Below are 15,228 nucleotides of genomic sequence, written 5' to 3' on the forward strand. Positions count from 1 at the left end.
AAGTTCACACGGCTTCATAGGTTCTCGAAGCTCCGTCAAAAACGCGCCCTGTCTCTCCTATTAGACGTGACTTGCTCATAGATACCATTCCCTGGATGGTTCATTTATATGACCAGTGAATTGCAGACAAGTTTGGACGTATTCGTACCCAACGCACAAGGCTACCACCCACCAGTTCCATCTGTCGCATCTCTCATGTTTTCTTCCTGCTGGTCACCGTAGCCGTCATTCACCTAAGTCCTGGCTAGATCACCGTGTTAGACCGGCGAGCTTGCGCCGGGGAACACAACCACTTCCCCTGCAAGGCACCAAGAACCCAGTCCAATACCCCCACACCACTCCATTCTACCCCTGCGTTTCCTCAAATGATGTAGGCAAGTACAGCGACACTTCCTTCAGCGGACCTCCGGTTTATTTTCATTCCCTGGCATGCCGATCGATGCCGCTATGTATGATCTCCAGGCGTCATAAGCTCATGCTTCTTGGGCAAACAGCAGCTGTTCAAGACGATGCCGAGGCAAGAAGTTATTTGGGATGGCGACTGAATCCAACAGCTAACCGTACCATGAACTGCATCGTAACGCTTGTGACATAAAGCCGGAATATGAGGGGGGAATACAAGAGCTTGGGAGAGCACCACACGGATAACATCTATAAGAATTTGTCACCGGGATGATAGCCAGGCTAGTAGTTTTCCTTTGCTAGTCTTTACGCTTAACAAAATCTGGCAGGGTCACAATAGCCGCCGGTTAGACGTCCGTATGAGCCTTGGTTCAGCCAGTTCCCGGTTACCCCGGACCACAAATTATCATGTGATGCTATCGTGTATATATATTGGTTCCTGCCCAGCCAAAACTATCCCCCACTACGATCCATCAACAGACGAATATGTCTTGCTGTTGACCGCCAGACCCTCAGTGGGAAGAGATGCTACTGCCCCGTTTTGCCCGCGTTTGCTTTGCGCCCCCTCAACTTCGATGCCGCCAATGAACAGTGCGCTGACCCCTTCCAGAGCCGCCACAAAGACACAGAGTAAGCTGGCAATAACAAAATGGCTAATGGTAGAGCCAATCTCCAACCAGGAACCTTCATCTTTGACCACCCAGAAGAAGTAGAGAGTGAGAACATCACTAATAGCCATGACAACCATGAAGAGAGACGAAGGCGCCACGCCCAGTCTCACGTTCAGGATTCCAAGGTTTGCTGAAATGAGGGCGAAAGGGATCATGAGCTTGAGTATAAGTAGTGCCCCTTGAGAAAAAGGGTCGAAGATGGGAATCAGTCGGTACACGCTGTCCAAGCTGAAGGATGAGACTGAGGCCACGTTACCCGTACTGAAGAAAGCAGATTGCAGCAAAACAAAGAAGAACAACGACACTCGTGCGTCAGCGAGTGCTAAAGCCCTGAAGGCATGTGGCGACTCGTATTGGTTCTTGCTGGCAGTGCCATTGGATAATAAGCGCTGCTCCTCTGCGGAACCCTTGTTGAAAACGAATACGCGGTGTTCGAGACCAACCCAGGTGACCAGCAAAACACTGAAAGCCGTGTAGAAAAGGCCTTCATAGGAGATGGTAAGAATAACAAACGTCGGCGCGCAGGTCAGAAACATGCTCATGAGGCGGTGCATGTAATGATTGTTTGGTTCCAAACGATAAGTCAAGGGCATGAGCAGTGAAACAACTAAGGAGGTGATTAGTACTTGTAAACAGTTGGCTTGTCCTTGACACCTACATAAAACAATCCAGCCGACCACTTGATTCCCCCGAGGAAGCCCCTGTTTCGCCTGGAGAGACAAGGCACTTGATCGAGTGACAACGATTGCTAGCAAAACCAGACCGACCTGCCGTAGTTACATTAGTTCCAATCAGACACTTCCAAGACGACACGTCGGCTTACCTGTACACCGGTGAGAGCCCTAGCAGTTAGTAGGGCAGGCCTTGCCAACAATTTGTCTTCCCAGACAAGATATGCCACCCCAATTGCGGCCATGACAAAGCCGCCGACCACACTGTGAAAGGTCAGTACATGTTCCTATACACAGAAGGGTGTGTTTAAACATACATGAGAGTGACATCCTCGGCTTTCATGGCCGGAAGCAACGTGAACACGCTCATGACTAGGCACGAGAAGAACCATATAATTGAGAGCAAAACGTTCGTCTGGAGGAACCTTAAGCCATACGTCACAGGCCAGAAGGCACCGAGAACGTAGATAACGGTCAGGACTTCCCGATGAATGTACCCAAGAGCCTGAATGGTGTCAGAAACCTCAAGCCGTCGTCAGAATAGACAAATCTTACCAAAGACACAATAATGCCGACGTAGACGACAACGTTTAACAGGAAAGACACCACGCTTCCGCTAGTCTTGATGTGTCCGAAAAGCACCTGCCGTCCTTCAACAAGAGAATTGCGTCGGGCCCAAACTTCTTCCCAGAAGACGACAGGGAAAAAGCCGTACGCATAGTAGGTGATTGGAGATTTGGAGATGATGAAGGATGCATAAAGTGCTGCGAGTATGGATGTAAACACCGTCATACCCACGGTCGTACGGGAAGCGGGATGGCTGCCTCGCAGAACATGCAGACCGATAACGACGGTCAATGCAAACGCCATCCAACCCAAGTAGCCGACTGTAATCAGTGTGCGAAGGAAGAACCAGTCATACGTCTGGAGATATCTCAAGCCTTCCAACGCAATCTTCATGAGAGCAGCAGATTCCTCAATGGCCTCTTCGTAATTGCCAGAGTCAACTAAGCGGCGGATGTCAGCTACTCGGTGCTCAGGAGTGAAACTCGCCTCGCTTAATTGTCGGAATGGTCGGTAGCGAAGCTCCGTCGCTTTTTTTTGCTCCTCTTTGACTCTGTACATTTCGAGAATTTCGCGGGCGTTGGCAAGAGCTGCTTGTGCTTTCTCTTCAATGCTTGACGAGACATAAGACAGAGGGAGCTCGCCAACCGAGTTGGCCGGGAACTCGACGCCTATCAGATAGGCCATTAGGGCTGCAATATCAGCCTGTGCCACGTCGTGTCTCTTGACATTGTCGAGGTTCCAGTCGGAGGAATAATCGTCATGCCCAGGCGCAATAGAATCGGAAAGGACAGGCGAGGCAATGCCGGAGCCCCAGGTGATTAAAGGTGTGCGAGTGTTATTCGGATGACCATCGCCATGGCTGCCCCAATCACTCATGCCGTGGTCGGCAGTAAAAACGAAGGCGGTTCGGTCATCAGCATAGAACCTTTCGATTAGCTCTGAGATTTCCTTCACACCCTCGTCTACAACTTTGATATTTTTCAAGTATTCCTTCGAGTATGGCCGATAGGCGTGGCCACTAGTATCTAAGCCAAGAAGATGGAGGAAGAAGACCACTTTGTCTTGACGCAAGGCAGCGTCAAGTGTTTCGTTCTTGGCAGCCTCGGCGAAGAGCTCCTTGACATGGTCAAATACCCAATAGTCGAGTTGCAGCGGTGACTGACTGTAGTCCTCAAAATCGTGGCCGTAGGTATAGGAATCGACACGGCCGGGGACAGCTCCTTGTTCGAACATGGGCAGAATATCGGGAGAGCCCCAGCTCCATGTGTGTCGGCTCCTGTTGAAGACGCTGTCAAAGTTGACGGGATTGAGCTTCCAACCTGTTGCCACAGCCGAAACATCCTCGTAGAGACCGGCAATCAGAGCAACATGACCAGGACGAGACTCAGTCGGCACACGCGTATGTGACACTCCGAAGGTACCGTGCTCCAAGACGCGAGATCGCAAAAAGGGAGCCAGAGGCCGCGGGATTACATCTGTTTCGGATTCAGGGTAAGGTTCGGGGAAAGATTGAAATGCCTTGTCGGCTCGCAGACCGTCTCCTAAGTTGTCGTGTTAGTAACAAACTCATCAATTCGCTCAAGGACATGGAAATAAGGCGGGCGCATACCAACGAAGAGAACCAGTCGATCAGCAGGTGACTTAGCATGACTGGGTCGTTCGATTTGGACGAGCCTCATGCCCGAAACGATTGGACTGACAAAGTAAATGTCGAAAATGGAGTAAATGTAGACAAGATGGAAGGCGACAGCCACGGCGAGAAAGCCGGCGCGCGAGGAGACACCCATGGCGGGCACCGCAACGAAGAGGAGAGGAGAGCCTGCGTGTCGCCTCGTCCTGTATCGGCTCGTGTCTTTGGTCGAGTGGTGTTTTTGTATCCAGTGCTTCTAGGGAGTGCGAGAAGGTAGCGACCTAGTGATCTCAGGAGGGATGCGGCCAGCTGAGTTATATGGACAGGCTAGGTACTTCGTTCGTTCGGAGCGGGACTCAATTCGCAGGTGCCTTTACCAAAAGAATGAAGAGAAAACTAATCAAGGCTTCGCGCAAGGGAGTGGAGGCGCACTCATCTCACTGGGTGCGTATGGCCCCTTGGATGTTGATGATGCGCAACGGTGGGAGAATTTACCCATGGGAAATGGGAACACAGCCGTACCGTCTAGTCCAGTTACATCAACGCGGAAATTATTGGCCTTCGCGACACGTTTACAGCCCGAAATGCACGAATTTTGGATCGGCAGGGGTTTGGGATCCACTGTAACCTTCGGGTGCCCCAGACCGTGGCGCGGGAGCGGCTGATTGCACGTAAATGGGCTTTTCAAGCTTGACTCCTGGCTACGAGGTTAAACAGCGTTATAGCAGTGCCGAGACAACCCCCTATTTTGCAAGTACCTCTCAACTTCGAATTCTCTACATGCAGCTACTGCGACATGGCATTGCCCAGTCGGTATGCAGACCAAGGCAAAACCGCTTCATAGACATCAAGGTGCCCGGCGTGAGGGCGAGTAATGCGTCAGCTGGCCTTTTTTGGAGGTTAATACTTGGGAACCTCTTCGGGCCGCAGGTCAGTGCAAGCATTGCGTCCCACATTAATGCTTGGATTTAGGTACTCCTCTGACGTTCACGTTGACAGACCATTAGTACCGGTAGTTAGTCGGCCAAATGCTCTGGTTCTCCATAGTTCGGGGGCCATTGTCCAAGGCAAGCAAGCAAGTCACCGCTGAAACCAATTCCTCTAGCATTCAAAGTCCCCAACCAAGCCTGCATACCCAGGTATTGTAACAGCAAACAGAGTCTCTAGGGGTATCGTATTGACCAATTCCAAATGCTTCTCCGTCATCTCGTCAAGCCATGGTAGCAGCAACAATGGCGGCCTTTATTCCCAAGTGGCTTCATTCGATACGCTCCGTGAGCGATTTGATCACGCGCGCGTAGAACTTTGCTGCTTGCGGTCGGGGGAACGTTATCTCCTCAACAAGAAAGTCAGGGAGCATGTCGATCAAGTCGCGGTCCCGATTGGAGTCCAGCTGTGGCTTGTACGTGAAATGTGCTTCTTCGTAATTCTCGCCCGAGCTCTCCATCTCGACCTCCAGCTTGAAGTGAAGCGCTTAGGGTGCAGTCAGTATCAAAGCATAGCCATCAATGACCTGTTCTGGGGCGCACTTACTTCCGTTTCTGCCTGTTTGAATGCAGTCAAAGACATGTCCGGCCGAGTCACGCTTGACCACCCTGACAATCAACCCCGTCAAATCGCCATATAGGTCCTCCTTCAACTGAGCCGTTTGAACAGCATCCGAGCTAGCAATAGCCCGCGCGGCCGCGTTTCCACCTTTGACAGCACTACCAGGAACCTTGGCACTTGCTGCAGCCTCCGCAGACCTGCTCGCGGCTAATCTCGTCGACAACGTCTTTATCTCTTGCTTGGCCTCGGCCAGTGATGTGGTCAAACTGGCCACCTTCGTCTCCATGTCATCGAGCTGCTTCTTGTTCTGCTGCCCTTCCTTTGCAAGGGTTCGTTGCACTACAAGATCGGCCTTGAGATTGCCTATTAGTTCATTCGCAGCTTATTTCTGTCAGCATCACCCATGTGCCCACAGTTCTCTGTGATAACACTCACTGCTCGCTCGTTCTTCGCTCTCCTTTTTAAGGTTATCAAAATTCCGCTCAGCCGCCTTAACCCCAATGTCCCGAAGATCGCGATATTTCAACTCGAGGCTTTCGTACTTCCTTGTCATCTCGCCCAACCGCCGCCGCAACTGAACTTCGCCGGCCTCTACGTCTGAGCCCCCGCCAGTCCGGTTGGTCTGATGCGCTGGCTGTTTCGGCGCTGGCAAGTCCTCGAAATGGTCGTCGGCTTGCGTATCAATATCCATGGTATCCTGAGGCTGTGTCTCTAGGATTTCCGAATCCTCGCTCCGAGCTGACTTTGTCCCCGCGCGGCGCCCTCGCTTGGCCGGCTGTACAGGTTGTTTGACGGCAGAATCTAGCACTTCCTTCGGTTCGTCGGCCTTCGTAGCAGCGGCGGCTGCAGCCCTTGGTCGGCCCCTAGACTTGGCGGTACCTGTCTTTGCTGGCGATGTAACTTCCTCCGCCGCGCTGACCACATCTTCGTCCTCATCCTCGTCTTTGTTCTCGTCCTTATCCTGAGCTTTGCGCCCTCTCCTTGAAGCCACGGCTTCCCTCTTGCTCGACAGTCCCATTCCATCCTCGTTTTGTTGTGCCTTGGTGAATGCAGCTGCAACTCTGCCACTTGCACTGCGCGCCGCTGATTTTTGGGCTGGCTTGGTGACCTTGTTTGCAGCTGGGGGCCGGCCCCGGCCTTTCTTCGCTGGCGGCATCTTCCTTGGTTTCGCGGCGGTATTTCTACTAGTCTTTGCACCAAGTCCAGAGAGTTCGTCGGAGTCGGAATCTACCAACGCCAGCAATTTCGATGAGGGGGCAGCACGCGACATTCGCGCCGCAATGGAGACTGCTAGGTGCGGCAGAACGGCTGGGGGAGGTCGGGTGGAATGAAAGCGCGCTGGAGTGGGAACCTGTGTCGCATGAGGAATTAGTGGGTCGGGATTCGCTTCGAGTGAGGCGTTGTATGTATACAAACAAGTGAAGATGAGAGTGGCTTCACTGAAAATCGGAGCAAGAGGTATGTCGGTTAAGAGAGTTACCGTGAGAAGTAGGCAAGAGGGGCTCCCGACGCCAGTACCTTATTTACAAGCACTTTTGCGACAAACAAAAACAAGTCAACAAATGGTCTAGCATCGACCCCTGGCTGTTTGCTACCTTCCCTGACTGCGAGGTACTAGGCCTTTTAGTCCTTGGGGTAGCGGATCCCTGATTTGTGCAGATGGTCTGTGAGCTTATGTGGCGGTGCCCACTCCGGAACACTGAATTAGTACTAAAGCATATGTGGCTTGGTTTTTTTTCGTCGCGACCTGGAGGAACCACGAGTGGCGTTAACTCGGCTCGGTTTTGGACGGTGGCCACGTCTTGTCCAACCTTTGCAACCCGCCATCCTCCCATGCCTGGATGCGCCCTTCTGGATCACCATTCGACCTTGTACCACCGACGCGCGTATCTGATACGGCTGCCTCTTGTTCTGGGGGCTGATACAATACACGCGAGGATCGATTTTCATTAGTCTTGGTCCTTCATCGAGAAGCAACATATACTACACCGGTTCGACTGCATCGTGTCGGCCCTTTGCCGCGACGCCAACCCTGATGACGAGCGACCTGGACCGCTGGCTTGGCTCCGTTGGCAAACTCCTCGGCATGGGTGACAGAAAGAAAGGCCTGGGTGATTTCGCCCTGGACTTGTTGCTAGTGGCGGGCATGGTACGTGGATTGGTTTATCGCGGGACTGTTGCCTCGAGGACTGACACCGGCTCCGCAGATGGCAACCGGCGTATATCTCGCCCGCAACTTTCTCTCATCACTTACGAATACACTCGCCGACCCTGACCGGGAGAAGCACGAGCAAGCCCGGTTGCAGGCCAAGGCTCACCTGGAACGCTTACGCAAGGGCAAGAATGGCAAGTCTGGTGAAGACCCATCAGACGACAGCACCGTGTCTCGTCGCGGGCCGAAGCCAGAAGAGTTGGTTTTGAACGAATACGAAAACCTCATCGCCCTTGAAATGATTGCTCCGGAGGACATACCTGTTGGGTTTTCCGGTACGCACGCGCTCCGACAGGACATGTTCGCCTGGCCTGCGGGTTTTGCTAACAAGGCATTGCAGATATTGGTGGCTTGGAGGACATCATCGATGAGCTCAAGGAGTCTGTCATTTACCCACTCACAATGCCACACTTGTATTCTCATGCGGCGCCACTCCTTTCTGCGCCGTCTGGTGTGTTGTTATACGGCCCTCCTGGATGCGGAAAGACCATGTTAGCCAAGGCCGTCGCGCACGAAAGTGGCGCCTCTTTTATCAACCTCCACATTTCAACAGTAACTGAAAAGTGGTACGGCGACTCGAACAAGCTGGTTCGGGCCGTCTTTTCTCTGGCTCGCAAGATGCAGCCGGCCATTATCTTCATCGACGAAATCGATGCGGTTTTAGGAACAAGAAGAAGTGGCGAGCATGAGGCTAGCGGAATGGTCAAGGCAGAGTGAGTCACCTATCGACCTAACATTGTGTGGTTTTATGGACTGACCAAATAGGTTCATGACCCTATGGGATGGATTGACGTCATCGAACTCTTCGGGCATGCCGGCGAGGATCGTCGTCCTCGGCGCAACAAACAGAATACACGATATTGACGAGGCTATCCTTCGACGAATGCCCAAGAAGTTCCCCGTCTCTCTACCTGACAAGGAACAGAGACGGCGGATTTTACAGCTCATTTTGAAGGACACGAAGACTGATTCAGATTTCAGTCTAGAATACATTGCCAAGGTTACAGCCGGCATGTCAGGTAGTGACATTAAGGAGGCATGCCGTGATGCTGCGATGGCACCAGTTCGCGAATACATGCGGGAGCATCGTGCGAGCGGCAACTCCCTGTCCAGCATTACGCCCGATCACTTCCGGGGCATTCGGACCGAAGACTTTTTCGGTCGGAAAGGCGGTGGGCAGATATTGATGGAGAATCATGCAAAACACTCGGCAAAAGCTTCAGGAACATCGGCAGACGAGTATGAAGATGTAGTGGAAGAACTTGGTTAGTCAAATGCCGTGGTAGGTAGGTAGGTTGGCAGGATGTGTATGATTTGAAAGTCTTCAGGAAAGGAAAGTGAAGCAGCATTGAAGGGGTGCGTCTATCTGGTGGCAGACAGAACGATATGCACAAGAACATTGCTTGGAATTTGGCGGCAATGAATATATAGGAAGATACAGGCACTTAGCATCTTATAGGGGTGCATTTATACGTACAAGTAGTGTACTGGAGTTGGCGACTGTATAAGTGATGCCCCCTCACCAAGACCATAGCTTGCATACATTGCAAAACAACACATATCACAAGGCGAGGTCTGTAACACGGAAATCGACTTGAGTCCATTGGGACTAATACAATGTCTCATTTCCAGGGTCTCGGAAGGTACTTACATGTGGTGGTGAAAGAAAGTAGCTACTAATACTGTTTACTCCCCATGCTTGTGCCCATCACGCCGGCGTTATTGAGAAGACGCCATCGCCCCGGTCCAGGCGAAGGGTCCAATCGGCACCAACCCCCTGTTGGATATGCCGTCAAGTCAGACGCGTGCTAGCACAAGTTACCGCAAGGTGATTGATGTCTTGGGCAAAGTGCAAGGTATCGTAGCGTGGCCTTGTGTCTCTCTGTGAGAACGCCCTTGCCTTGCTGCCGCGGGAAAGACAACAACCACCCGACGACCGGGCACTTTAGCAATGTCAAATTTACACCGCATTGACCAATTCCCACGCCGCACCTTGCATCCACCTGTACAGTACCTCCACATCCACGTCCATGCCGCCCCGCCATCGCCGACCTTCGGGGGGCACTGTGTACACCGACAAATCACGTCATCCGTGGGGCTCCACAACAATAGTCGCTCAAGTGCTTTGGAGTCACACGCACCATTGCCCCAAAAGCCCGCCGCCGGTCCCTTGAACCTCCTGTAAAACTTCTCCAATACACCGACAAACGTCGATTCTCTAACGTTCTCCCCCCCTCAATTACCTGGTTTAATCGAGTACGCCGGTGCTGCGTAGGACAATTGATTTGCTGAGCAATTCAGTCTGTCCGCGGCGACAAGTCTGGCTCTTCACGAGACCAGCGGTAGTACTGTACTCGATTTCCTTCGCCTTTCGAACCCCCTTTCCCGTTCTCGTTTCCATTGCCTCAATTCGAGCATCAATTGCGATAATATCCGGACTCTGTCTGTCTAATATCGCCAATTTGGTCAATCGAGAAAGGCTTGGTTTAGCTCCTACTGCCTATCAGAAAGCCGGCAGTTCCAGCTCGAAGTTGCACTACCCCGCCATCGCTATATCTTCTGTCTCACCATGGCTACACCGCCTAACAACGCAGCTGCGGCGAAGTCTAGCAACCCGCTGAAACGGGTTGATCTCGATGGCCACGATCTTCCTCCCTCTCCCGCACCGTCTAGTCCTCGCAATGGCCGTCGTCGATATGCCCTCGCCACTGAGCTGGTCTACACTGAGAGCAGCGACCAATATGGCGCCTCCAGCGTTCCCATCTACCAGTCCGCTACTTTCAAGCAGACCACTGCCAATGGTGGGAATGAGTACGATTATACCAGATCGGGCAACCCGACGCGCACCCACCTAGAGCGACACTTGGCCAAGATCATGAACGCTACGAGAGCACTTGCTGTTGGCTCCGGCATGGGCGCTTTGGATGTTATTACCCGGCTGTTGCGCCCTGGCGACGAGGTGATTACGGGCGACGACTTGTACGGAGGAACCAATCGGCTGCTCGCATACCTGTCTTCAAACCAAGGCATCGTTGTTCACCATGTCGACACCACCGATATGGACAATGTTCGCAAGGTCATATCTGAGAAGACGGCCATGGTCCTTCTTGAGACACCCACGAACCCCCTTATCAAGATCGTCGACATCCCCTCGATCGCCAAGTTGGTGCACGAAGTCAATGACAAGGCTCTCGTCACCGTAGACAACACGATGCTCTCGCCTATGCTCTTGAACCCTCTGGATATTGGCGCCGATATTGTCTACGAGTCGGGTACCAAATATCTGTCCGGACACCACGACATTATGGCAGGTGTCATTGGTGTCAACGATGCGGCCATTGGAGACAAGCTGTACTTCACCATCAACGCTACAGGATGCGGTTTGTCACCGAATGACTCGTTCCTGCTCATGCGCGGTATCAAGACCCTTGCTATTCGCATGGAGAAGCAGCAGGCCAATGCTCAACAAATCGCCGAATTTCTTGAGTCCCATGGGTTCAAGGTCCGATACCCGGGGCTCAAATCTCATCCCCAGTATGACCTACACTGGTCCATGGCGCGTGGCGCCGGTGCCGTGCTGTCTTTTGAGACTGGCGATGCAGCTCTTTCGGAGAGAATTGTTGAGGCTGCCAAGCTGTACAGTATTAGCGTAAGCTTCGGCTGTGTGAACAGTCTGATTAGCATGCCCTGCCAGATGAGCCATGCCAGCATCGATGCCAAGACCCGGAAGGAGAGGCAGATGCCGGAGGACCTCATCCGCTTGTGCGTGGGCATTGAGGATGTCACGGATTTGATTGAAGATCTGTCACGAGCTGTAAGTTCAACAGGGTCAGACTTTTCACTTGAGCAGCACTAACGTTCCTCAAAGCTTGTTCAGGCCGGCGCAGTGAATGTGACCTTGAATGGGTTTCATGCGAATGAGCCCGTCCAACAAGCCGGAGAGGTTTCCCCGGAGACGGGAGCATGATACCTGAACTTGTGCGGGCCTAGTTGCTGCGCGTGTATAGAGTGGGAGGCCTTCTATTGCACCACCACGGCATTTAGCTTGGCATTTTGGATGCACGCTTAGAACATGAAATCGGAACGAAGAAAATAAATCATTTACAATGTTTTATCCGCCTGGTTGAGTGCATCTCTATTGGGAAAATATCATTGTTTTCCACAAACGTTTCTTTCTACAAGTCGATGTGGCCACGAGGTTGGCGATGTTATTGTAGTGAAACGGGTTTGGCCAAACCACATGTTGCACCACGGGAAAGAAATCACTATATGCTCCCTGAACCAATAAGCGTCGGTCCAAATCCTCTCGTTAACCTATGTTTGGTATGAAAAACTTATTTCTAACCGACTAAGCTACTATTCTACTACAGGATATGATCCCTGGTGAACTCCGACCTGCCATGAACAAACTTTGCTATACAATTGTCAAAAAACTAGGAAAAGTCGAAGCGATCTGGGAGAATGACAGGTGCCACCAGAGTCCAGGCGTACATAGCATAGCAGACCCAGGCGCTCACAATTTTGACCCAGCTGGCCCAGTACGATCGTCCAACGGGGGCAAAGTTACCATCAGCGTGTTGGTCGTCGTAGCTCTGGGTCAACAGTGTGGCAATCCAGGTGGTGGCCAGGAAGAAGATGATGTGAAACACGGTGTAGTTGTACTGAGTGCTAGTGCGTTCATCATCGCCAGAATTGTGATTGCCACTGGCCTCGCTTTCGTCATCAGACAGGAGGGCATCTGCAGGCAGGCTACCCTCCTCAACAGCGCGGCGTAGGGCCTCAGCTCGCATCTGCTTGTGGCCATTGGGCTGTTGCGTTACGAGATCGTGTTCATCCTCTTCGGGAAGACGGATGCCGCCAGAGGAACCAAGTCCAAGACTCTGGGTCGCAGCCCTTGTAGTGGTATAGGCAATGGTGAGCATGGTGACAACAGCTCCAATGACAATCGAGGTCGTCCGAGTGCCTTGAGCGCGGATCAGAGGGTTGCATTTCTTGTCATCGGGCTCCATGGACACAGCCGACATAGTGAGGTAGGTGCAGTACACGGCGACCATGGCACCCTGGGCGAGGCCTGCCTTAGGGTTGTACTCCTGGACTGCCGGGTGAACCGATATGAAGGAAATGCCGATCCAAAGCAGTAGGTTGATAGTAATGGCGGCTTGATTCATGGTGCAGCTGGGCCCAGCGAAGAAAATGTACTGGACGATAGTCATGGCGAGCGAAGCAAGGTACATGCCCAGTGTGGAACCGATGAGCACTGTCCGCCAAACCTTGGAGTCAGTCTCCTCGATCTGCTCGAGACAATATTCGGCCCAGTTGTGTGCGAGGTCAACCAGCAAGATGAGGCCGAGTATGAGGAATAGCATGCCACCGATTCGGGCAATGTAGGTACCCCAGAACTGGAAGAACTCGTCGGGAATCAGAAAAGAGAGTACAATGAAAGAGAGCCAGACGATAATCTTTGGTCCCCAATATCCGTTTTGAATGGCGGCGCGCGGGTTTTTGGACGAAGAAACACCAAAAAGGAGGCCGGCGAAGATGAGATGGAAGAGGCCGAGAGCGAAGTTGAAGCGGTGAACAGCCATCCAGCCGTAACACTCGCCGTTGGGACAACCGATCTTGACATAATCGAGCATCAGATGCTCTAGCTTCTTGATAGCCCACGGAGTGAGCATTATCCAGGACAGAATCGAGTTGACGAGGAGGACGAGAGCGTAGCCGATACGTGTAGCAACACTGCGATTGGAATTAGTGGGGAGTGGCTTTCTGACAACGCGGATGAAACGCACCTATTTCCGCATTTCCCACAGGCACTGCATACCGCAGAACATGTTGCCGCGCCGCAGCAACTGGCAGCGAAGCCAATGACCTGTAAAATGTGAGTCGATTTGATGCAGCGAGAAGCCGAGAAATCAACATACCGTACCCATGCTCGGCACTGCCAGCAGTGGCAATGAAAGCATAGCCCCCATGACGCCAGATGTATATAAGAAGCACTGCCGATTGTTCACGGAGTATCCAAGGTTGCGCGGGACAGCGCGATGAACTGATCGAAACGCGGTGTTGACGACGTCTTGTGGTGAGTAGTCGTCGGAGGCTGGGATTTGGAGCCTTGCGCTTGCGCGGACGGCGGCAGGACGACCAGTAAAAGTGGAACTGGAGAGGTGAAGGCGCACGTGAGATTACGTAGCCTTCGCTGTCGGGGTGAAGTACCACCTATGGCTTCACACCCACCCGGACCCGACCCCAGGTTCCAGGGTCCGCCTCCGAGGTCGGCCATCGGCAACTATGCACCGATTCCCGACATCTTCAAGCCCACCTGCCATTCTGGAACACCCCACCTTGTCTTGTGTTACTCACCGTGTCCCCCCCCTTCACGAGAAACATCGAGTGCAGATACACAGAACTTGGTGGCTTATCAAAGCTTGCTTCGTATGATTCCCCTGGGATTTCATATCCAAGCCAACTAAGTCCAGCTCATAGCAATGTTTTTGTCCAGTGTGATTGGTTACTCATGGTTCAGGTTTCGGTTCACAGACACATGTCCAACTCTGGCGAGGGATAACCCAACCCCTTTATCTGGCCGAGTTGCTGACAGAAGGAATGCTGTAGTCAAGAGTCTAGTGTCGCGTTTCGGCATCGCTGGGCCCTGAACGTGTACTTAGCACGGCATGGCTCTGCTTTCTCGCGTGCGATGGCTGTTATCAGCCAAACCCACGCTCAAAGCTGCAAATCAACGTTGGCGCTATCTTGTCGGTTTCCACCAGGGAAATCGTACCTGATTCTTCCCTAGTCGCCACCTTTGCAGGAATCTGTGACTATTGGCGGACAGCAAGTACCCTAATGGGCAAAAGCAACCTACTCGCCTGGCCCCATCAGTTCGCGTTAGCACTGGGCATTTCCTGCTCTTGAAGTTGCAGTTCGGCTAGTCTTTCACTTGCCAGAACTACATATTTAGCGTCACGCTTATGATGTCTTGGGGTGATCAAATGACTGAGCTCTACCCATGTGTCGTGCGACACCTCCTCATCATACAGACATAGGATAGCCGATATGGCCGTTTTACCAAGCGTGAGGGCATGCCAAGATGAGTTAATTTGTTGGTGCTCAGGATGAAAGCTCAAGTTGTCAGGCGGAGACTGCGGCGCATGGGATTTCAAATCCGGATCAAGGGGCCCGTCCAGTTGACACATGCACGCGCTACCTTACGCAGCACAGCGCCCAGCGCAACTGCCCTGAACTGTGATGTACCGGGTACAAGACCCTTTACGTTACCTGTATGTAATACCAGCACGATCATTGGTACCCCTTACGTAGTGCATTCCGTTTCGCCAAGGTACTTACGACATGGTAACTCCGACCAAGGAGCAGCAGGGGTGTCAATTACTTACTTCCCGTACCATCCTAGCAAGGGGATGGAGCACTGTACATGCGTTACCATACTTCAAAAACCCATCCGTAGATAAGGGATCCGGCATCGTTCCCGTTTTGTTTCCCGTCTGCGCAGCTTCCCGCCCGTCCTCTTTA

The 15,228-nt window shown here is 52.5% G+C and overlaps 5 protein-coding genes across 5 annotated transcripts; 2 read left to right on the top strand and 3 right to left on the bottom strand.

Annotated features, from left to right (window-relative positions):
• Positions 1-865: 865 nt before the first annotated feature.
• Positions 866-4,098, bottom strand: EsH8_VIII_000775 (mannose-ethanolamine phosphotransferase MCD4; the record flags this gene model as incomplete). The annotated part of the gene is made up of 6 exons (XM_083269817.1): positions 866-1,680; positions 1,732-1,840; positions 1,897-2,008; positions 2,062-2,249; positions 2,300-3,852; positions 3,921-4,098. The coding sequence occupies 6 exons, from the start codon at positions 4,096-4,098 to the stop codon at positions 866-868; spliced, it is 2,955 nt and encodes a 984-aa protein (XP_083129585.1).
• Positions 4,099-5,199: 1,101 nt separating this feature from the next.
• On the bottom strand, positions 5,200-6,759 carry EsH8_VIII_000776 (chromosome segregation protein Csm1/Pcs1-domain-containing protein; the record flags this gene model as incomplete). The annotated part of the gene is made up of 3 exons (XM_083269818.1): positions 5,200-5,414; positions 5,475-5,870; positions 5,925-6,759. The coding sequence occupies 3 exons, from the start codon at positions 6,757-6,759 to the stop codon at positions 5,200-5,202; spliced, it is 1,446 nt and encodes a 481-aa protein (XP_083129586.1).
• Positions 6,760-7,524: 765 nt separating this feature from the next.
• Positions 7,525-8,971, top strand: EsH8_VIII_000777 (protein-degrading AAA family ATPase MSP1; the record flags this gene model as incomplete). Its single annotated transcript, XM_083269819.1, has 4 exons — positions 7,525-7,638; positions 7,697-7,976; positions 8,042-8,414; positions 8,467-8,971. The coding sequence occupies 4 exons, from the start codon at positions 7,525-7,527 to the stop codon at positions 8,969-8,971; spliced, it is 1,272 nt and encodes a 423-aa protein (XP_083129587.1).
• A 1,299-nt stretch (positions 8,972-10,270) lies between these two features.
• EsH8_VIII_000778 (cystathionine beta-lyase STR3) lies at positions 10,271-11,668 on the top strand (the record flags this gene model as incomplete). The annotated part of the gene is made up of 2 exons (XM_083269820.1): positions 10,271-11,515; positions 11,570-11,668. The coding sequence occupies 2 exons, from the start codon at positions 10,271-10,273 to the stop codon at positions 11,666-11,668; spliced, it is 1,344 nt and encodes a 447-aa protein (XP_083129588.1).
• A 466-nt stretch (positions 11,669-12,134) lies between these two features.
• Positions 12,135-13,631, bottom strand: EsH8_VIII_000779 (serine incorporator/TMS membrane protein; the record flags this gene model as incomplete). Its single annotated transcript, XM_083269821.1, has 3 exons — positions 12,135-13,437; positions 13,491-13,570; positions 13,623-13,631. The coding sequence occupies 3 exons, from the start codon at positions 13,629-13,631 to the stop codon at positions 12,135-12,137; spliced, it is 1,392 nt and encodes a 463-aa protein (XP_083129589.1).
• Positions 13,632-15,228: the final 1,597 nt, after the last annotated feature.

Source organism: Colletotrichum jinshuiense, chromosome 8 (genome assembly GCF_051148585.1).
Source record: "Colletotrichum jinshuiense chromosome 8, complete sequence".
Lineage (NCBI taxonomy): Eukaryota > Fungi > Ascomycota > Sordariomycetes > Glomerellales > Glomerellaceae > Colletotrichum > Colletotrichum jinshuiense.